This window comes from Notolepis coatsorum (genome assembly GCF_963971535.1).
Source record: "Notolepis coatsorum genome assembly, chromosome: 1".
Lineage (NCBI taxonomy): Eukaryota > Metazoa > Chordata > Actinopteri > Aulopiformes > Paralepididae > Notolepis > Notolepis coatsorum.
In genome coordinates, this window is record NC_140165.1 from 126,321,735 (window position 1) to 126,345,064 (window position 23,330).

The 23,330-nt window shown below is 42.8% G+C and overlaps 2 protein-coding genes across 2 annotated transcripts; one reads left to right on the forward strand and one right to left on the reverse strand.

The window, feature by feature from the left end:
* Positions 1-2,149: 2,149 nt before the first annotated feature.
* On the forward strand, positions 2,150-12,094 carry LOC311237998 (protease-associated domain-containing protein 1-like). The gene is made up of 6 exons (XM_084325968.1): positions 2,150-2,262; positions 2,579-2,679; positions 2,895-3,004; positions 3,242-3,409; positions 6,074-6,190; positions 10,950-12,094. The coding sequence occupies exons 1-6, from the start codon at positions 2,187-2,189 to the stop codon at positions 10,954-10,956; spliced, it is 579 nt and encodes a 192-aa protein (XP_084182094.1). The 5' UTR covers positions 2,150-2,186; the 3' UTR covers positions 10,957-12,094.
* Positions 12,095-20,035: 7,941 nt separating this feature from the next.
* On the reverse strand, positions 20,036-20,923 carry LOC311234096 (uncharacterized protein; the record flags this gene model as incomplete). The annotated part of the gene is made up of 1 exon (XM_084321209.1): positions 20,036-20,923. The coding sequence occupies one exon, from the start codon at positions 20,921-20,923 to the stop codon at positions 20,036-20,038; it is 888 nt and encodes a 295-aa protein (XP_084177335.1).
* Positions 20,924-23,330: the final 2,407 nt, after the last annotated feature.

The following is a 23,330-nucleotide window of genomic DNA, read 5'->3' on the forward strand; positions in this document are numbered from 1 at the left end:
CCTAAAACCCACCTCACCCCTGCCCATTTTGACAACCAGTGACATGAGTTTGACAAGAGTAGACGACAGAGTACAGCAACTGCAATGGGCCTGGTCTACAAGATACACTACACACCACTAAGGTACCCATGTACATGTCGAAATACTTCCCAAAGGTCAACACCAGAGGGAGTTCCACAAATCATGTCCAACCCAGATTCGGCTCAAACAAGGGACTAAACAGCAATTATGCCACAACAATGTGGAACGCTCTACCCACAGCTGTAAAAGAATGTGAATCCCTACCCACCTTCAAAACCGCTCTAGGAGTCCAGCTTGGTTTCTTCTGTATGTGTGTATGTGATGTGTTGCATGTCCTCTCATCTCTGTCTCACTAGGCTGTCTGTCTGTGTACTCTGGTGGTTTGGCTATTAAAGGGTCTCTGTGCTTCCTTCCTCATATCTGTTTCCTCAATCATTTACATGTGCACGTTTACATATCTGTTCCTCTGTCACACACATGCATACATACACACACACAGGTTTTCTCAGATACTATATACTGTATGTTGTCAGGTTACAGTGTGGGGCTGCTCTAGTGGTGAGATGCAGCAAGGGGAGAAAATACTTTGTCGTTTGGATTTTTTTTCATACTTCCTCACAGACAGCAAAAAAACAACAACAGCATGTAACGGATGGTACCGCGAGGCGCAGTCACGATGGACTTCAGATGTTGTGAAGTGACTGGGGTGAGTAGCGGTGCTCTGGGTTAAACTCACTCTCACCCTTAAAAGACACAGACATGTTACAAAGCAGTGAGTTCATCTCTTGGTATAGTGGTCTGTGCTGTAGCCCGCGGTGCGGCAGACCGCAGGCATCAGAGTTTGAGGTGACAATGTCACAACCGTTACAAGTGTAGCCGGTCTCGTGTTGCCATATAAGAATAACTTGTCATTTTGGACAGTTGGCAAGATTAAGTTTTAATGGATTATTAGTGATCTAGAATGACACACTATTCAGTATTTAGTCTAGTGGCTAAGTAGGCTATTCTGTATTGTCACTGTAAACTAATTATATATATATTTTTCTGTTTACATTTTCATTAGAGAAGTACTCAATAAATAGATGCATTCCAAACTGGCTGGGATTTTGTGGCAAAAAATAATTACTCACTGACCTCACAAGACTGTAATAACATGCAGGGGGAGGAGGGGGTAGGCCTATATGCAAGGCCGGGATGCGTGTATATTTTCCCGGCATACATGGCCAGGATACATGGCTAATGGTAGATGCCAGATAGAAGTGTTCTACACCATTAGAAAGATGGTACCCTGAAAATGTATTTGAGATGCAGTTTAGCACTGTGTATTTGCCTTTATATCATCTTAGCTGAAATGAAACGTATGGGGTGAATACATCAAACTGTATTTCTTTATACTTTATTAATGTAGCCTATTATTACCAGTATTATTAATTGTATTATATTGTATGCATTCATTTATTTTAATTTCATGGAGTATGCTATATTTGCATGGAACTTGGGTTGTACAGGAGGTGGCGGTATGCGCCTTTCTGTGGTTGCGATCCGACATTAAGTCCAAGGAAGAAGAAGAAGAAGATTGAACAGTTGCATTCTTTTTTTCCGTAGCCGCATTTCTGGCAGACGCTCTCTGATTGGCCACTGACTGACGCTCTCTGATTGGCCACTGACATGTCTTTGCCCATTTCCGCCTCGAACAGCCTGCAAACTATAGATATCTATGCTGCAAACTACCTGGCGTTCTATCGCCATGCTCTAAGACAAACTCTAACCTTAACCAACTTCGAAAGAGTGCCTAAGCTTAACCAGTGTAGAAACAGGCGTCGGCCAATCAGAGAGCGTCTTGCCAGAAATGCGGCTACGGAAAAAATAGGCAGCAATACGCCGGAAGGTGTCGACTGCCGGAAATTCAGAAGAAGAAGAAGAAGAAGAAGAAGAAGAAGAAGAAGAAGAAGAAGAAGAAGAAGAAGAAGAAGAAGAAGAAGAAGAAGAAGAAGAAGAAGAAGAAGAAGAAGAAGAAGAAGAAGAAGAAGAAGAAGAAGTAGCTAACTAGCTCCAGAAGATGGCAGTAATGCAACATAAAGAATACTGCCATTAAACTCCAACGAAGAAGAAGAACGGTAGTGAGACATGTCTTTGTATGATTGAGCCTCGCAAATGCCTGGAAAATGGCCGAGATTAATCGGACAACACCATGGATCATATGTATTTGGATTGTTTTCGTGCACATTAGCTGCATGACAGGTGAGACGAGGCGAGTTGTTCTGCCTGAGCTGGCTAACAGGTTTAGCATAGGTAACTCACCTTGAACAGCTAATGATAACAAAAGTGGTGCATCACTGGCACGTTTCGTTGTACTTCTCATGGTTTGTCACTTGTAATTTTTTCTGAATGAAAAACGTATCCGTTGTCTGAAAAATTTTAATTTTGATTAACAATTGATCCCATGACATGTCACTTTGCCCAATTGCTGTTCAAACGTGCAGTGATCTCTGACTTCTTAGTCAAAGGGTAACTATGCTGTGTTCTTTGACCTCTTTCATTCAAACTCCTGGTCCAGGTATTGGGGTCAATGAATTGCTGTATTTCCGAGTCATCAGTCCTGAGGACATAGGGTACATCTTCAGTGCAGCCCCAGCCAAAGACTTTGGAGGAGACTTTGTACGTAGACTTATTTTCCCCTTGTACCTTCCCATAATTTATTTGCTCACCAAAGGATCTACTAGTGTCCAACATCTCCATTATCTGTCCCCCATTACCCGGCCACCCCTATCACCCCATTCTGTCTCTTCGCCTTGATGATCTCCTGCTGTCCTCCTCTTCCGCCTGCCACCCGTCCCTGCATATCTGTCCGCTTCCTCCTCTCTGCTCCTCAGACTTCGTCATATGATGAGATCCTGCTGGTGCCAGCGGAGCCAGCGGATGGCTGCTCAGAACTGAGGAACAGAGAACTCATTCAGGGACAAATTATCCTGCTGGAAAGAGGGTAGTGGTGTTTATCTTGTCTCCTATCTGTCTGTAGAGGACGTATATATGCCCTTGTGTGAGTGCAGCCCACATGGATTTGAACTTGTGTTCCTTGCATTGGGAAACCAAATTTCAGCCATGGAAGAGATTAGGCTTACAAATTATTGGGTTCTGTTGTGGATTCATGTTCTCAAAGTGCCGAGCTGCCGTCTTGATCTTGATCACCGTGTTTGTTTTCTGTCTATGTACGTTGCAGGGGCTGTTCCTTTGTCCACAAGGCTCGACTTGTGGAAGAGGCGGGAGGAAAAGCTGTACTAATTGCTGATGATGCAGTGGATAATGATAGTCAATTTCTGGACATGATCACTGATGGCAGCACAGCGAAACCAAGCATACCTGCACTCTTCCTGCTGGGACGAGATGGGTGAGATATAATGTGACTTGTATTTGTATTTTTGTATTTATTGGTTTAAAATACAGAGACGGTGCATATTTAGGAACATTTGACTGTAAATATGCCAGTTTAGCCAAGTTGGCTAATTTTCAACTGTAGTCTCTGGGGCAGGTGACATGAGCACAACAATAATTAAAACATAGTACAATAATTAAAACACAGTAGGAATCAATATAGGTTACAATACACTAAAATACATACAAATAAATACATTAAAATACAACCCCTCAGTTAAAATGGTCGCACACTTGACCATCTCTCAACCATGATTTTAAGTTAGTTTTAAATGAGATGTAACTTTGATACTCCCTGAGCCGTGTTGGCAGACTGTTCCAGGTGTGGGCTGCTCTCACGGAAAAGGCTGTCTGACTAAAAGCAGACCTCCTGTTTGGGACTACACAGTCCCCTCTGACTACAGACCTGGTATATCTATCAGCAGATGCTTTCTGTTTTATGAAAGTACAGACTTGGTCTATCGCTTTCAGCCACACTGACTCGCCCAGACACATTCTTAAGTTTTATACAATATTGGAACAAATAGAGTAGAATTACCTACCTACTATTACCGATTCTACCTGTACCTCCCTCCCCATGCTGTTATTACACATGGATTTTCCCAAGGGAACACTTGACTTAGCTTTCCAACAACCATTATGCTTGAGCTACGCCTCCTACTCCTAACAAAAATGTTACTGAACGTGAACAACTTGTGCCTGAAGCTGCAGTGCTCAATCATAGACAGTGCTGCACTCCCCCACAAAGATGTCACTACAACACTGGTTACCAATTCTATTTACTAGCGATGACTCGATTGTAGATGATGGATTATGAAAACGTAGTCACTGCTTTGTCAAATATGCCCAAAAAAGTGAAATTTTTACAAAATAGCATCACTTATATATGCAACTATGCCATTGTTTATATGCAGTCATTTAGCTGACGCTTTTATCCAAAGTGACTTACAAATTGTCAACAAATAGTTAGTGACAGTGGCTTGGGAGGTAGAGCAGTCGTCTGGTAATCCGGAGGTTCCCGGTTCAATTCCTACTCCTCCCGGGCAGCGTGTCAAAGTGTCCGTGAGCAAGACACTTACTTAACCCCTAACTAACTGCTCTTGATGAGCAGGTTGCATGGTTGCTTCCACCATCGGTGTGTGAATGTGTGAGTGAATGGGTAAAAATGCGAGGAACAAATTGTAAAGCGCTTTGGATAAAATCGCTATATAAATGCAAATTTACCATTTTACCATTTTTAAATAGTTGCCAACAATTTTCATAATCGATTAGTTGTCGATTAGTCGATTAGTTGTTGCAACTCTATTGTCCAGCAGCCAGGGCGAGGCCCTGTGATGTTGGGATTGCACACTATTTCCATTTGATATCTGCATCAACTGCAGTGAGATGCGTACACTAAACCCAGTAACTATGAAACAATTGTATAGTAATTTTCTTTTTTAAATGACATGATCAAATCATTCCAATATTTTATTTGTTGGATTGTTAGAAACTAACCTGTTCACAAATCTGTTTGTGGAAAGCATGGCACGTGTAATTACTCAGGTAGGCTACCCGATGTTGGCTTGCACTTTATGTAGTGGTTATCATTCTGTTCAACAGGCATGTTTTTGCTCCGGTATAATCAATGGGAATAATATTCATCTATCATCATTATGCTTTCGGTACAGTCTCTGACATGTGTCAACCTTTCCAAGTCACATGGATAAAGAAAGCTACAGTGATGAGTGAGTGAGTAGGCCTAATAAGTCTGGCCGGTTGTGTCTGAGAATGTGAGTTCAGACACCGCTGTTCCCATGATTTAACGTGATGAATGAAGAGAGATAGGGGCGGGGGGTACAGGTATGGGCATGGTAATGGTAGAGAGACATGAATATAGGCAATACAATTAGATCTGACTGTAGATATAGATAAATTAAATAAACTGTATAAACAATATAATTAACGCTGAATATAAGAATATGCCATATCAGTTATGTTGGTGACAGGTATACACAATTCGGGTTGTTAGGGTCACGTCATTGATCACGTCATTCACAAATGGGTCACGTGGTGTCGTAGTAGTAAAGTCAGCTGTTCACCTGTGGGTTTCGGGAACAGTAACAATGAGGGGGTGAACGGGGAAGTCACACTTTGCTGACCGCACGTACGCTACACTATGATGAATCAAACCGTGACTCATTCTATTTTATGATACTATATGAACTGTTTTAACTACAATAAACTAACCAAACACAGTATCCTGGATCCGTGGTTATGTGGCGAGCGGCGCGTCTGGCAGGTACCATTATTTCCCTGTGTTAGTCTCTCGGTGACTGCAGTATGTTTGGATAGTCACCATACAAGTTATGTTATACGTTACAATAAATATGGGCAATAAATAATTAGAATGTGAATATATATATACTACTATGAGTAAAAAACAGAAACCTGGCTGTGTTGACCAGATTTTGCTCAGCATTGGCTATAATTGGCACACAAAAAAGCCAAATAACCGGTATTCCCATTCCTAGATAGAGCACATCACATATACACACACACACATTCATTATGAGTATTATCTGACTATAAACATTCTGTATTTGTAAAATGTGTATAAAATGTTCCTTTGCTTGTCTAGGCTGATGATCAGAAGGTCCCTCCAAAGACAAGCCTTGCCATGGGCAGTTATCTCCATCCCTGTCAATGTTTCCTCTCTGGCCTCCTACCCCCTCAAACAACCCCCATGGACATTGTGGTAGAGCCAACACGCACACACACACATACACACACACATACACCCAACACATACACACACACACACACCTGAACTGACATCCTTACCAGACGTTCTATTCATGTCCATACATTCATATCCTATAGGCTGTAAACACGCTGCCTCACATGGCATCCTGGCATAAAGGTGCACCATGTCTTTGTGGGAGAGAAATGTTCTACTAAGAACGGCTAAATATTGGATGGTATAGTTTAGTTAGTAGAAGAGAAGTCCGTGCTCCAACAACAAGAGTGGAGGTGCTGCCTTGAATGTAGGATATCGTAGAGGAGGGGAGGAAGCATAGATATATAACACTAGATGGCTCAAGGCGGAGTCTCCCGCGTGCCTGTAGCTGTTCCGCAACCGTTCCTACTTCCGGGGTAGGCCTGATTGGCCCCGACAGGCACGTGACCCGCCGCGGCCACGCCCCCCGCGGCAGCCCCAGGAGCAAGCGCGCTACTGCTGGAGTTCGCTTCGCCTTTCACATCGCTGCCGTTGGCGAAAGCAGGATGAGAGGCGAGAGCGTAGATTTCGCTGTGTATCATTTAATCATTTAACATTTGAAAGGCATACATTGTTGTCATACAGAAGTACAGAATACTTTTATCCAAAATGCTTCTTACTGTTACACTGTTAGAGACTGTGCAGTGCACGGCTTTAGTCTCACTCGAGTGAGGAAGACCGCTGGTTCTCCAACATACAGCGGTGTGCTCTTCAGAATGTACCGGGAGAAACGTTTACTGTACCCCGCAGACATAAGCGTCTCACAGGGCTGAGCTGTGCACGGCTTTAGTCTCACTCGAGTGAGGAAGACCGCTGGTTCTCCAACATACAGCGGTGTGCTCTTCAGAATGTACCGCTGGTTCTCCAACATACAGCGGTGTGCTCTTCAGAATGTACCGCTGGTTCTCCAACATACAGCGGTGTGCTCTTCAGAATGTACCGCTGGTTCTCCAACATACAGCGGTGTGCTCTTCAGAATGTACCGCTGGTTCTCCAACATACAGCGGTGTGCTCTTCAGAATGTACTGCTGGTTCTCCAACATACAGCGGTGTGCTCTTCAGAATGTACCGCTGGTTCTCCAACATACAGCGGTGTGCTCTTCAGAATGTACCGGGAGAAACGTTTACTGTACCCCGCAGACATAATAAGCGTTAATAACGTTAGTGCTTACTAACGTTATTAGTTACGTTATTTCTGACCAAATTAGTCATTAATTTGCCTGCTTTCGCCAACGGCAGCGATGTGAAAGGCGAAGCGAACTCCAGCAGTAGCGCGCTTGCTCCTGGGGCTGCCGCGGGGCGTGGCCGCGGCGGGTCACGTGCCTGTCGGGGCCAATCAGGCGGGCCTACCCCGGAAGTAGGAACGGTTGCGGAACAGCTACAGGCCTCCCGCGTACTTCACCGGTGGCCATCTTGCGAGGGTGGACTACTGCTTTAAGGTGATGATCTGCACAAACAAAAATACTCTTAACTCACTGAAATCTTGACGGATTTACAAATGGTTTGGTTTATTACAAACGTTATTAACGTGGCTATGATTCTTGCTTGGAAATCTTTTTTTATAATTATTTTCTTTTTCATATCAAAGTCCATTTTAAGTATGCCGTATGATCTCTGACGTTTTTCTAACAAACCAAACGGTTGAAAATTGAGCAAACTATGGTTATTTCAATAGTACATGCACCATAGACATAGACATGCATGTTATGAGTGGGCGTGCTCCACCCTTGCAAGATGGCCGCCATGTGGCAACGTCGGTCTCCGTTGGCCAGCAGCGCGGGTAAGCCATCTAGTGTTATATATCTATGGGAGGAAGCGCGACATTATCTAGTAGTATCAAAAATATATGTATTTATTGGTTAACTCATTCAGCGCCAGGGGTCGCTGTTTATCTTACCGTTGAAATGCCATCACCTTTTAACATGGGGATACGTGTTTGCAGGCCTAAAGCTATATTATATATTATAGCTATGGATCTAATAATATAGTCGATTGTCATTGAGTTTCTTCCGGTCAAGATGCAAAAAACAGATGATTCTTTCATTCATACATTCCCGTTTTATACCATGTTGAATATGAGGGCGGTCTGGTGTAATTTCCAAAATGGCCGGCAACGTGTATTCTAGTAAAAACGTTATCGTTTCTTCCCTGGACTAGCTACTGTTCTCAAATCAAATTTAGATTATCGGTATTATGTTTCATCATGGATGCATGAAGGGGGGGGGGGCCCTCCGTGCTTTGATCGCAACCAACGGAACACGCCACACACACACGCCCTGATCAGCATGAAGGAATTTTTCGATCAACGCAATATTGATACAATATAGTCCTTACCTTGACCAGGATCTGTCCCGAAAAGAATATTCCAATTATCTGATCGCCATTCCAAGTACTGATGTCCATTGAGGTGCCAACGTAATCCAGCACTGAACATGAACGGGGGGGCCCGACCCTCGTCGATGCATCCGTTATAAGCGCTTTCCTTGCCCGAGTAGTTAGACCCCGCCCGCTGGCCGCAGCTCGGCCCAGACACCAAGCCACATCGTTTCAAATAGAGTGCAATAGCGCCCGCAAGGCATTAGGCGGCGGTATTGGACTTTTGCTATCTCAGACCCATCCCCAGTGATTATGAATGGAAATATCGAATAAAAGAAATAACGATCCAATAACGTATATATACATGTGGTTAGCGTTCAACGATTGGCGGGCTAACGCGTATTAAATCGTTGGTGGCAATTGAGTTAAGGATGCCCTATGCGTTTTTAACACTTTAAGGGTGTTGTATATTGGATAACAATTTCTTTGGTATGGTCTTTCCACCAAAGATGTTGAATAAACTACTGAAAATGACCTTTGCCCTCTTTTTGGACACAAAGATATATGAATGCCCCACCCCTCCTCACATCTTCTCCTAAGATGGCTAACTTTATCTTTTCCACCTTTTGCCAAAAATATGTTTCACACAAACGCAACTCTTCAACAACTAAGAGATTATTAAATTAGATGCATCAATTTATAATACGAGTTTCATGTTAGCATTTTAGGTTAGCAGTTAGCATTTCCTGGATGACTGTGTGGCCAGCTGGCGTCTATGCTTTCTACAACGCAGTTGCGTTTCCGGGTTCCCGTGATTGGCCACTGACGCACACTGTACGCCCCCCTCGCTATGCGTGAACAGCGGAACGACTGCCGTCTTGTTGACAGAGCTCTCATATTTGCGAATGCATACACTATATCTTAAATTATGGCTATGTGTCTAATATGGCCGTCGCTTATCAATGACTTGTTTGCAGTCAACATTGTCGAAACGGATTGTCGGTTAATTTTTACGGATTGTTTTTTATGAATCACAGGACAATAACAGAAATAATAATAACAATAATGACAGTCCAGTAATTAAATCAGAATGAAAGTAGACTAAATCACATAAAAATAATAAATACAATACATGGGCTCGGGCTGGCTCTTCCCCCCCAACCCCATGTCAGAGACGAAGCCTCTCGACGTCTCCATTGTCATAAAAGAATTTGTGAAACCTGTGGTGCTCAAGTGGAACATCTAATGGGACTCCGTGAGCCTTCAAAGCTGCTCTTATTTGTAAATAGAAGAAAAAAGTGGAACTGGTGAGGTCAAATTTGTTGGATATATCTCGAAGACTGCGGAGACCTAGTCATCGAAGATATCCCCCAATATGTGTATGCCTTTCAAATGTTAAATGATTAAATGATACACACTGAAATCTACGCTCTCTCATCCTGCTTTCCGCAACTCCTATACTTCCTGAGTAACTTGCCCAACACGGCTTAATGGTTGTTGACTGCAAACAAGTCATTGATAAGCGACTGCCATATTAGACACATAGCCATAATTTAAGATATTGTTTATGCATTCGCAAATATGAGAGCTCTGTCAACAAGACGGCAGTCGTTCCGCTGTTCACTCATAGCGAGGGGGGCGTACGCGTGCGACGCGTGTGCGTCAGTGGCCAATCACGGGAACCCGGAAACGCAATAGCGACCATGATAGGTTCGCAGGATTTGTTGCGTCACACAGGCAGCTCCAGTGGAAGAATGTGGAAAGGGCGCTCTGGTGACAAGTTCTGCACAAATAACGATCTGGATAGTCAAAGTCATGCCTCTAATAGTTAACTGTAAAAAAACATGTTTTTGAGTGGAGGGGACCTCTAAGAAAACGTGATGTTTCGGTGTACAGTCTTATCAAGGTCTCTTAGACCAAAACTTGTTTATTTTATACTAAATGTGGTGTCAACAAGCTGTCCTCAGAGGGGTAATTATACCCTGGAACATTATTTGAAGGTAGAAAGCTCCCTAGCGAGTTTCTCTGAGTTGTCGTTTACAATGGCAGGGCCTGCAGTTATTTTACATAACATTTCCAGTAGGTTAATGGGCTATGTGCAATTCTTAGAACTGTTCTGTCTCATGTCATTATAAATCAAAACAAATTTTTTTTTATGTTGTGTGAATCTAATGAAAACATAGATACTTATTTATATAGCAAATATTAAAATTATATACATTTATTTATATACATAATATATTGCTAAATGAATCGCAGGCCCCGTCAGTGTACACAAGTTTTACATTTCTCTCCCAAAATGATACAGTATAGTTCACCTTTTTAATAATGCTCATGCTTAGAATACTTTTACAAAACACACACACACACACATGCCGAGGAGAGATACACTTCAACACTACTGAATTGGACTCTTTGCTAGGGCCTAATTGTTCCACTGTCTGGCCCCCGGCTTCTTTGGACGGCTGCCGCTGATGGACTACCTCCGAAGAAAACACGGTCACTAACTCTCACGTTCTCTTGCTGAAGTCAATCAATTCATCTAACGCGCGCAAAAAAGACTATTGACGTGGAAGTCTCTGAGAAGAACTCACTCTGGAAAGTTATACGCTGGTACACAGTTGGGTGTCATCAAGTCATCGTGCTAATTATGGACACTTGTGACATAGTCAAAGCTGAAGCATCACTCGTCAGAATGCATCATTTTTCTGTCCCGTCCCCGGCGTTGCAAGCTTTTGATATGAGCATACAGATGTCCCGAGACGAGCGGCAGGACATGGATCATATTCAGAATACAGATGTCCAGAGACGAGCGGCAGGACATGGATCATATTCAGAATACAGATGTCCCGAGACGAGCGGCAGGACATGGATCATATTCAGAATACAGATGTCCCGAGACGAGCGGCAGGACATGGATCATATTCAGAATACAGATGTCCCGAGACGAGCGGCAGGACATGGATCATATTAGGAATACAGATGTCCCGAGACGAGCGGCAGGACATGGATCATATTAGGAATACAGATGTCCCGAGACGAGCGGCAGGACATGGATCATATTAGGAATACAGATGTCCCGAGACGAGCGGCAGGACATGGATCATATTCAGAATACAGATGTCCCGAGGCGAGCGGCAGGACATGGATCATATTCAGAATACAGATGTCCCGAGACGAGCGGCAGGACATGGATCGTTCTCATTCCAGCTGCCTCCTGCCTCCTTGGTAACTTAGTAATTTAAAGAGATGCTGCTGATATGACTGAGTGTACTATACACTACAATATTTCTGGAATGTGGTAGGTTGAAGCCCAATAAGCCCATACAATTTAAGAAGAATTTAAAATTCCTGTATCAGAGTTGGTCTCAGTGATGTTCTTAAGAGTACCCTCTTGAAAGGTTGGCTGTGACTGTGCATCTGATGATGTTTTAACACTTGGTTTAAGAAATCTTCCAAAATGTCTCCAGCCTAAGTCAAATACTGTCTTAACGTTTTTCTTAAGTGATTTGAATGTTTTTGATAGTTATTTTGGTGTGCATCAGTAAAATATTTGTGGTATCTTATCTTTCAAGATCAGGTTGGTCAGTATCTGAAGAAATTTATATTATGTATTTTCTTGTATGTTTAAGAAAGATAAACCTTTTAAGCCACCTTCTGCAAATTGTCACAAATAAGATATGCCCCTATATACTCTCAGTTAGGTAATGTGGTGCACTGTGCAGTCAAAAGTCACCCATGCCTATAGATTGTAATGTATAGAGGTTTTTAACCATTTCTGCCTGTCAATTGCCCTTTCAGGTGACAAAATCCATTCAGCGGTTCTCGAGTTACATGCCGATATGTGAGGCGTGCGCCAAAGTACACATTACCACCCCCGACCTCCGGGGGCTCTAGCTCCGTCAATCATTTGGCGATCTCGAAAATCTTTGGACAGGGTTGTAGCCAATGAGTGTGGCTTTCCTATGATCCTCCATGATATGATAGTTGGGGATCTAATACGGTCTCTATTGATCGATTTATGATAAAGAAAAGCAGGGTCCCCCAATTGGGGGACCTTACGGCTTAACAGGTTATTAAGTGGCTCAAACTATCAGCTGTGATATCTGCGTTGAAGAATGTCAGCAGTCTGAAACACAAACGCACGTCCCCATTCAGGTCATTTGCATACAAAACAACGCCTCCAGAGCTCCTTATAAGGCAGGCTCTGTGCCGTGTGCAAATGAAATCGAGGAAAGTCGACGGTTTAGACACACCTGTCCAGCTCATTAAATGCAACTAAGGACGCAGCCGTGTGAAAATGGTGGCGGAAGCGCTCTGCGGCAGATCAAAATGAGATTAGATTAATGTATTGTCATATATAGTACAGCTCGTGGTGCACCTGCCGCAGCACGCGCGAGCACACACATGCGCAGTACTGTATAGTCTACGTGCGTAATGAATGAACGCAGTATAGGCTTATATTATTCTAATGACTTGTTTTATTAGGAGAGCACTAAAGATACTGCGCTGCCCGCCCCGTAGACCGTAGTACAGTCCACCATGCAGTCCGCTCATGGCACGCCCAACTCTGGCGGCCTTAATATGTGTACTGTACTTACTGTATGTAGGGCAGAGCATATAGTATCTACTAAATCCTAATGAAACAAGTAATTAGAATAATATAAGCCTACTGTTCATTCATTAGACACGTAGGCTATACTGTGTGCATGTGTGTGGCGCACACAACAAGACTTATGGAATATTAATGCAGTCTATTTCCACGCGATTAGCTTTAGTTCTTATTTATTTATCCACTGTAATTTCAGTGTTGGTGTAGTAGGCTACATAGTGTATTTCAATATCAGTTTAATTGATTAATGATATATTCGAAGGAATGCAGGTTTATAGCTATATCAAACAAAGGTATGTCCCATTGTATACCAATCAATGGGATATATTGCATGTTGACCTGCATTCTTTCAAATGTATAATTAATTAATTTAATTATGATTGATTAATTAATTCCAAGGAGGCATGTAGGGTTGACATGAAGGAATCACTATGATTCCTCCCAAATAAAGCCATTAACTCATTCAGCGCCATCGCTGTATAGTTTTGGTGATTCTTAGTAATCCCAGGAAAAGACGCGATAATAGCGTTTTAGTGGAATACACTAAACATGTTGTCATTTTTCGCCTGATTATCGAATCTTCCTGAAATCAACGCTAGATTATCATTATTATCCTTCCTCGTGCATACATGAAATGGCCCTCATAGCGCGGCGCTCCCCCACCCCCACCGCAGCCAATGGTGAAAAGCCACACACACACACACACACCGACAGCTTCGATCACGGTAGAAAGAAATATCAGATCAACGCAAGAGTTTATATATAGAGTCCGGTCTCTGATGTAATGCAAAAGAAATAATCCAATTATCTGATCGCCATTCCAAATACTGCTTGTGGAGGTCCGTCCCACATTGCCCGGCATTGCATATGAAGGGGGGGGGGGAGCAGCCTCGCAGATGTAACGTTGTAAACGCTAGTCCTGCTGGAGTATTTAAAGCCTGCCCGCACGGCTCAGATCGGCCCAGAAAAGAAACTACACCATTTCTAATGGAGTGCAATACCGGCTGGAAGGCATAGGCGGCGGTATTTGCCCTTTTGCGAGCTCGGACCCATTCCCAATGATAACATCAGGCTGGATGGATGAAAAATTAATGGATATAGCTAATAAAAGAAAAAATGAACAAAAACCGACTATACTCGTGATTGGCGCTGAACGGTTGGCGAGTTAACCCGACTTTACTCGTGATTGGGGCTGAATGAGTTAAGAACACGGAGCACACAATCTGTCAAGTTAAGTGTGCTCCTCAGTACTCGTAAATCCTGCTCTCAGCCATGGCCAAATCCAATCTTAGGGATGGTTAGGGAATCCCACAACCGGCCCTAATATGTCTCAAATCGGCCTGAGAGCAAATTTCATGTCGTAAATCCGTTGGAGAATGAGACCCATTGTCATTGAGCATCCTGATGGCCTGGATAGAAGCTCCTTCTGAGTCTCTGTACTGGCCATGAGACTCCGGTAACACTTGCCTGACCACAGCAGTTCAAAGAGGCAGTTGTTTGGGTGACTAGATTCTTTGATTATTCTCTTAGCCTTGGCCCTGCAACGCTTGTTATAGATGTGCTGGAGGCCTGTATCAGTTCCGCAACCGTTTCCATTTCCGGGGTAGGCCTGATTGGCCGAGACGGCCACGTGACACGCCCCCGCGGCAGCCCCAGCGGCAAGCGCGCTACTGCTGGAGTTCACTTCGCCTTTCACATCGCTGCCGTTGGCGAAAGCAGGATGAGAGAGCGTAGATTTCGCTGTGTATCATTTAATCATTTATCATTTAACATTTGAAAGGCATACATTGTTGTCATACAGAAGTACAGAATACTTTTATCCAAAATGCTTCTTACTGTTACACTGTTAGAGACTGTGCTAGACAAATGAATGACTAATTCGGTCAGAAATAACGTAACTAATAACGTTAGTAAGCACTGCTTATATGCTTATTATGTCTGCGGGGTACAGTAAACGTTTCTCCCGGTACATTCTGAAGAGCACACCGCTGTATGTTGGAGAACCAGCGGTCTTCCGCTCCTCCTCACTCGAGTGAGAGCAAAGCCGTGCACAGCTCAGCCCTGTCCCTGTGTGAGACGCGAGCAGGAAGGAGGAGATGGGAGTCCTTCCAATCGGAATATGTTGTTTCTTTACACATATGTTGGATTATGAATATGTCTTTATAGCTATGCTGCCAGGCTGGTCCGCGACCCTCCGTGCTGCGATCACCAGCGGGGAGAATATGCTCACGCGAGCGGCATCGCTGAGCTCTGGTGACGGTCTTATTGGGGCTTATGCCGAGAAGCAGTAACACAACATTGCAACTGTTGTGTTACTGCTTTCTGACCGAATTAGTCATTCATTTGTAGCTATAAAGACATATTCATAATCCAACATATGTGTAAAGAAACAACATATTCCGATTGGAAGGACTCCCATCTCCTCCTTCCTGCTCGCGTCTCACACAGGGACAGGGCTGAGCTGTGCACGGCTTTGCTCTCACTCAAGTGAGGAGGAGCGGAAGACCGCTGGTTCTCCAACATACAGCGGTGTGCTCTTCAGAATGTACCGGGAGAAACGTTTACTGTACCCCGCAGACATAATAAGCATATAAGCAGTGCTTACTAACGTTATTAGTTACGTTATTTCTGACCGAATTAGTCATTCATTTGCCTAGCACAGTCTCTAACAGTGTAACAGTAAGAAGCATTTTGGATAAAAGTATTCTGTACTTTTAAATGATAAATGATTAAATGATACACAGCGAAATCTACGCTCTCTCATCCTGCTTTCGCCAACGGCAGCGATGTGAAAGGCGAAGTGAACTCCAGCAGTAGCGCGCTTGCCGCTGGGGCTGCCACGGGGGCGTGCCACGCGCGTCACGTGGCCGTCTCGGCCAATCAGGCCTACCCCGGAAATGGAAACGGTTGCGGAACTGATACAGGCGTCCTGGAGAGTGGGAAGCCCACCTCCAATTGTGCGTTCGGCTGAACCGGCCACTCTCTGTAGTAATAATAATAATGCAGGACCTCTTTAGGGGGTCTTTAATCTGCATGCAATTGGAGCGGCACACACACCGGGATAATAATAATAATAATGACTTGGATTTATATAGCGCTCTTCACTGACCCAGAGCGCTTCACAGAGTCCATTATTCGTTCATACACAGTCATACCGGTGGTGGTAAGCTACAATTGCAGCCAGAGCTGCCCTGAGGCAGACTCACGGAAGCGTGGCGAATAATCGACGCCTACGGCCCCTCCGACCACCACCAACATTCATTCACATGCATACACATTCATACGAGGCAAGTAGGTTAAGTGTCTTGCCCAAGGACACAACGGCAGTGGGATGGACATGGGCTTGAGCGGGATTCGAACCACCAACCCTTGGATCATTGGACAACCCGCTCTACCCCTGAGCCACGCCGCCCCACGGGATACACACACACACATGCATTGTCTTTCCTCAGTTGCCAATGCGATAGAGTCTCTGCACCTAACCCATCCCGTCATCCTTCCCCCCATGCAGCCGGGAGCAGATAGGGCGTCAATGTGAGCCGCGCCCCGGGGACCAATCCAAGTGCTCCTGTCCGTCTTCGTCAAGGACGCCACAGCGTTAGCGATCTGTTGTGCATGTTTTTCCATTGGGCTTATCTTATCGGGGGGTGGGGGGGGGGGGGGGGGGGACCCTTGCGAGCACGGGGAGAACATGCAAACTCCTGGGAGATACCCCACCTGGGTACCTGGCATCATGGAAACCTGGTCCCCAAGCAGGAATCGAACCCTGGACCTTCTTGCTGTGAGGCGACAGTGTTAACCACTACACCACCGTGCCGCCCATGAGCTCTCTAGTTTGTGCCACGAGGCTGTGATGACCTAAATGTCACAAGATCATTAGGTCAGTAAAAAATGGTGTTACCAAATTGACAGGGCTATACTCACAACATCACACATGCAGAAATCACATCTTAGAAAATAAAGAAAATATGTTTGTAAAGGAGTGACTGTTGTGGTTCCAATTAGCCCAAACCATATATTGAGGTGAGAGGTCAAGGTACCTTGTTGTAAATGGCCATATTGATTTTTTTCCCCCTGTCAACTTTTTGTTAATCTTTGGAGCAAATCTGGAACAGAACAGGTTGAAGAAGAAAGAAAAAACAGTTGTGGAATGAGTAAGATTGTAGAGTAATAATTCCTTCAGCTCAACCCTGCAAAAAGGCAGATTCATTTACTGGATTAGATTGTATCGCCGCAATTGCTAGCCCTGTATATAAAATTACTTTGTTATACAATTCAATCTGATTATCAGGCAAATTTGACCCTATATCCCATCCACAAACTAATTTCCACAATTCTCACTCGTGCTAATAGATCAAATCATCATAATAATCATTAACTCTTTTAGAATAAGGCAACATGTATTGAAAAAATAATAAACTCTTCTTATTATTAATTCTTATCAACGTTATCACGTTTTAACTGAAAAAAACAATTGTATAATGAGGGATGTTATTGATTTGAATCCATATGCCTACATTAGGCCTAATGTTACATGTGTAAACCATACCTGTTAGAGAAATGCACTAACGATTATCCATACCATCAAGAAAAGAAAATTACATTTACATTTTATTAGACGATTAGTGTTTGATGGAATTGAATTATGCATTTAGATTATTTGCAAACGTCTGCAAGCTTCAATGTAGATGCTTAGGCAGTTTTATATTTCACAGTGATTACCTAGTAGTAGTAATAATAATAATGATAATAGTTATTATTGTTATTATAATTATTATTGGGCTATTATTATTATCGGGCTGTTGTTATTGCCGTTGGTTGTGGTGGTGAGTGTTTCAAATGTATTTTAAAATGTAGAGGGAGAAGGGAAAGACTGGCTAAGAGGTTGACTCGAGCTGAGATCGTGAGATAAACCGCTTAGAGAAGGCCATCTTCCGATTCTAAAATAAAGTACATAATCTAGTGTATCAGCAATGGAAATAAATGAGAATGCCTGCTGAATTTGTGGCTTCATTCTTAATCTGACCCGTGTAACCTTCTCACAGTCGTGTTCCAGGCTGGGGACCGCCGCAATACAAAACAATGACTCTCTCTTGTTCTCTTTCTCTGGGCTTGGAGGGTCTCGCTCGAGGTAATACCGGGCGACAAGAATTAATTTAATAGTCATCGGTACTTCCGTGATAATTGTGATTTCTAAACTGATTCTATATAATATACGGCTTTAGAACATGCATGCCGCATGTGTTGTATGACTAACTGGCCACAGAGTTGTAACCAATTATACACGCATACATTGCAGCTGTAATGCACGGCACAGGGCAAAATATCTCTCAAACGGGGCGAATACATTATATTTAGGCCTACTAGGAAGAGATGGTCAAATGTAAAATATCCCGTTACATTGACCATAGCATTTTTTGGATTGAGAGCTCTTGAGAATAACATAAACATATATCTAAACGGCGCTTTTTATTTCTAGAATTCACCTGCAATGTTAATGTTGAGGAAAGCGCATATGTTATATTATATATTATATCCGAAGGCATCAAACTGTCGGAAAGAGACCTTGCTAGATTCAGCACCATGGACAGGGCCTTGGTCTGACGTTGGCGGTTGGAAACCAATAATTTTCATTGGGGATATTATATAATATGTTTGACTGTTACACTGTCTTCTCCACTTGCAATTAAAACATATTGATAACAACGTTTCGGTACAATAATCTTCATCTTCAAGTGAAAAAGACTGTGCACGCGAGTTCTTTGTTCCACTGTTGTCGGCCCATGGCCCATGTCTTCTCCTACGCACCTGTCGATGTTGAAAGCAAATAAAATGCCTTGTTATTGTGTGATAGCAAAGAGAGGATTCGATGCATCCAAGCACGAGGTTATTGCTAAAGTCGGACTTCCTGAATACGTGCCTTCCGATGTGCATATATATCCTCCCAGCGCTATAACCATGACATGCCCAACTAATTGTAATGCTGAATATGCACTATACTTAACACTATAGGAATATGAATGGCTCAAGGAATAACAGCTGAACAGTATTCAGAGCTCGTCTATTGCAACATAACCTCCCCTCTTCATGCAGGTCGCATACTGTTCACTCACATATTATCATATTACATATATTACCGATTAATATATGAACTGATGAAAATAGCCTTAAGTGAAACATTATGGTATATACTTCCCGTTACAGCAGTCTTTGAAAATTATGCTACAATATAATGTATGGAAATCATATATGCACTTGACTGAATCATTAGCAACGTGCACAGTATTTGTTTATTGACGGAAACATATTCGATGAACAAAAACAATAGATTGTGCAGAAATATACAACCGGCCTTTACCTTATAGCCCAAATATCGATCGAAATTCATTATGATTCAAACAACTTAAGTTGTATAGATATATATCGATCTTATCAGCTGTGAGGTATAGGAAAATAAAATAGATATTTCCCAATTTGTATTGTAAGGTATAAAGCATTAATTAAGACTGTCATTAAGAGAATCAACGATTGTCCAGTGCATGCAGGGCTACATTTTAAAAACAATAATAAACTGTTATTGCTACAGGGTACTTGAAAAAGCTATGTTGTTCTGGCAATCTGTCACGCTAAAATGACTTGCCATGTGGGGTGTTGTAACGTATCCGTCCCAATAAATGAAACCTCCACCTTTACTTGGGCCTACTTGGCTGCAAATTAATGGTGTCCTCGTGTTCCCATGAGTCAATGACGTCATCTACGATCTCCCTCTCCTCGACAGGAGCCGTCTCTGCACATGGAGGGAAAGGGGCATTCAGTTTATTAGCCTACTCGTATTCTATTGACTGACCGACATTAACCGATCAGCATGGACGAGATAGAACAACATTATTAAACCCTTACCTTTTCTTACACTTTGGACACACTCTGCCCCACACGGTCCTCATCATGGCTTCTCGCAGTGACGGGCTGCCCCACACATAAACAGACGGCGTGCACAAGGAGTTCAGACGTGCCATGATGGCGAAAATGTTTTTGGATTCATTTTCAAATGTGACCCCTTGTCTTAAAACCAGACTTAGTAAAATATTGACAAAGGAGGGGCACCATAATACCAAGAAGCTTATAACAACAAAGATTATAATTCTTAAGGATTCTTTCTTAATTTCTCTCTCAGCACTGGGAGGGTCTCGTGCAAGCTGATATCTGGCAATGATATATAATTTAATTGTCATGGCCACTTTTGTCACCACAACGGCTTGTAAACAGACTATGCTGAATGCGTACATCTGCATCGCTTTTGAAACGGGCATCAACAGCCTAGCGAGTAAATGAGCATAATTATAAAACCAACAGTAAATATTTATGCCAATCACTACCCCTCTGGTTATAAAGCGGCTATACGTGAGTGGGTGGCAAACGGCAACATATCGGTCAAATTGTGCGAATAAAAACGTCAATATATTGACCCCAAGAAGTGCTGGTAAAATATAATATGTTCCGTTTCTCGGCGGATATCCCTCAGAGACATCGAAGAGACCAAGGTAATACACAGAAAACCCAATTAATGTATCGCAAATACTGGTGTTCAGCATAAAAATGAACCTGTTTTGAAGGCGAAGAGTTTTTGTGGCCAAAATCCCTATGACTACAGTTCCGGCTACGAGAACTGTAGCTGTGGCAAATAGAAGCTGGAAAATGAATATCAGATAATCCACTGGTTTGTCAAAATCAACCGAAAGAGGTATACCTCCGGTGAGGGTGTCGGTGGCATTAACAGAGAGCATTGTTTATAGACATTACTGATACTGGGTGCAGAAATTAAATTATTTTATATACTAATCTCTGAAGAAGCCACCGCCCATACCGACGAAGCCGATAGCCGCCCTATAGGTTCACTGGCGGACTCAGGGGGGGGGGGCAGAGGGGGCGACCGCACCCCTGGTTTCCCCACGGTTGAAAAACATCACGCTAAAGTGCCCTTTTCTTTTGAGCGTGCACAAATTAGCCCTAAGAGTGACGAGAGGGCTTAAGTGAGTCAAGTCATCCCTTTGAAAATGGCCTTGCCCATGAAATTACTTCTTTAATAAGCTGCAAGGGCCCACATGTGAGCCCTTTTGAGGACGATTTGCCCAAAGGCACTTTGGCGACCTCTAGTGGCTCGGTTGTGCATATTTTGTAATACAATATATATATCGAATTGAAGGCTTATTTGTTGCCTGTCGATAGCGACAGAATCCGACAAAATCCGTTGAGCGGTTCTCGAGTTACATGCCGGTATTTGAGGCTTGTGCAAAGTACACGGTATTGCGCAAAATACCACTCCCGACTCTTGGGGCTCTAGTTCTGTCAATCATTTGGCGATCTCCCTGTGGAGGGTTGTAGCCAATGAGTGTGGCTTTCCAATGATACCCCATGGGGATGTATGAATCTAAAAAACAAAAAAAACTAACGAGCAAAAACAGGACGAGAAAAACAGCAGAATTAATTGAAGTTGAGAAAACTGAGTTTTTCTTTTGTACACAGTTTACCAAAATCACTCATAATCACTCATTTCTGAATGTATCTTTATGAAGTTTGGACATGTACTACATAAGGCTTCATGCTATGGGTCCATATGGATTTGTAAGCCATACCCCCTTCTGGGGAAATACTACCTCTGGACTACTAACTACTACAGAAAAACTTGAGTAACAAGTTTTTCTACAACTCAAGTTCAGACCTCAAGTTACTCTATTTAATTAGCACTAAAAGTGAATTTTCTTGGAATCAGAAACTTCAGAATGTCACCTTTCAAAAGAGACCATGCAGGCTCATGTGCTTTTAAGTATAAAGTTGTTTTCGTTTGCAAAAAATGCGGTCCTCAAAAACTAAAACTAAAATGGCCAATTTTGGGGGTGCAGGTTAACCAGTTAATGTTAACATTTCTTAGATAAAAAGGGTTGTCTTTTTTCCACTTTTTAATGAATTCTAAACTTGATGGAGGAAAATACTTTTTAGCTGCTATAGCTATTTTCATGCTGCCAATTCTTTCTTGCCTTAAACTCAGGTTACCAGCTTATATCTTTAATAAAAGCAGAAAGTTATGTGAGTTACCAAGTCCTGCACAGGATATATACTTGATATTTTCATTCACCCAAACATATCTCAGAAAATCCCAAAAATTGAGAGGTTTTCAAACTCTCCATCACCTCAGTGTGTCAGCAAACCACACAACAAGGGAAATCCTCCTTGTTGTATTTGAAAGCATCCATAATAAGATTTTTTAAACCGCTTTTTGTATGATTCTCAGGACTGCATGCACAAAGTGTTTATGCACTATATATACACACACACACACACACATCGAGCCATATTAGCACTATGCCTTTGAAACCATAATGACTACGTGACCACCACTCATGGTGTTTGGAGACACTTTATCTTAACAGTGCATAGTGTGCACTTTATCTTAACAGTGGTGTGTATTATTTTTAATGTTTTGCCTTAATGGTTGAAAGCTATTATTTCAGTCATGCGCACAGATAGGGTCCCCTTTTCTCTGCCCCCTATAAAGTGTATAACTGTGCATGGCCCTGACTCCAACGTGTATCCAATAGCATTGGAAGTCTAAATATTAATTAGGAAAAAGTGCAGAAAATAAATGGAATTTGAAGAGTTCATTTCAGGGTTGCGCTAAGTCAAAGTGTGTACATTATAACATAATGGATATACAAATGAAACTACATACACAAACATACATTATAAACTGTTGCCCTCTTCAAAACACAAGATAGAAAACACAAGACTATTAACACAACATGTGCCGGAAACGAGTTAACTCGTTATTGCCCGCCATGCGTTCAGCGCCAGAAACTAGTTACAATGTTACAATGTTGAACAATTCAAACGATTATTTGGAAATATATAATCAAAAGATATTGGTGTAGGCGGCTGGGTGGTATAGCGGAGATTGCGCTTGTCACCAATGCAAGAGACTCCGGTATCGAATCCTAGTCTCAGCATTGCCTTTGACTTGGGCCGGCCGTTGTATACTATCTCAATTGGCAGAGGTAGCGGGTGGAAAGTCGATGGGTGGGGATTGGACGTTGTGGACAGTGACTCCTACAGGTCGGTTGGGTGACGCCTGCACAGCAGAGACAGGAAGTATCGGGGGCAGCGTGAGCCTCCCACACGTTACTCCTCGCCACTAAG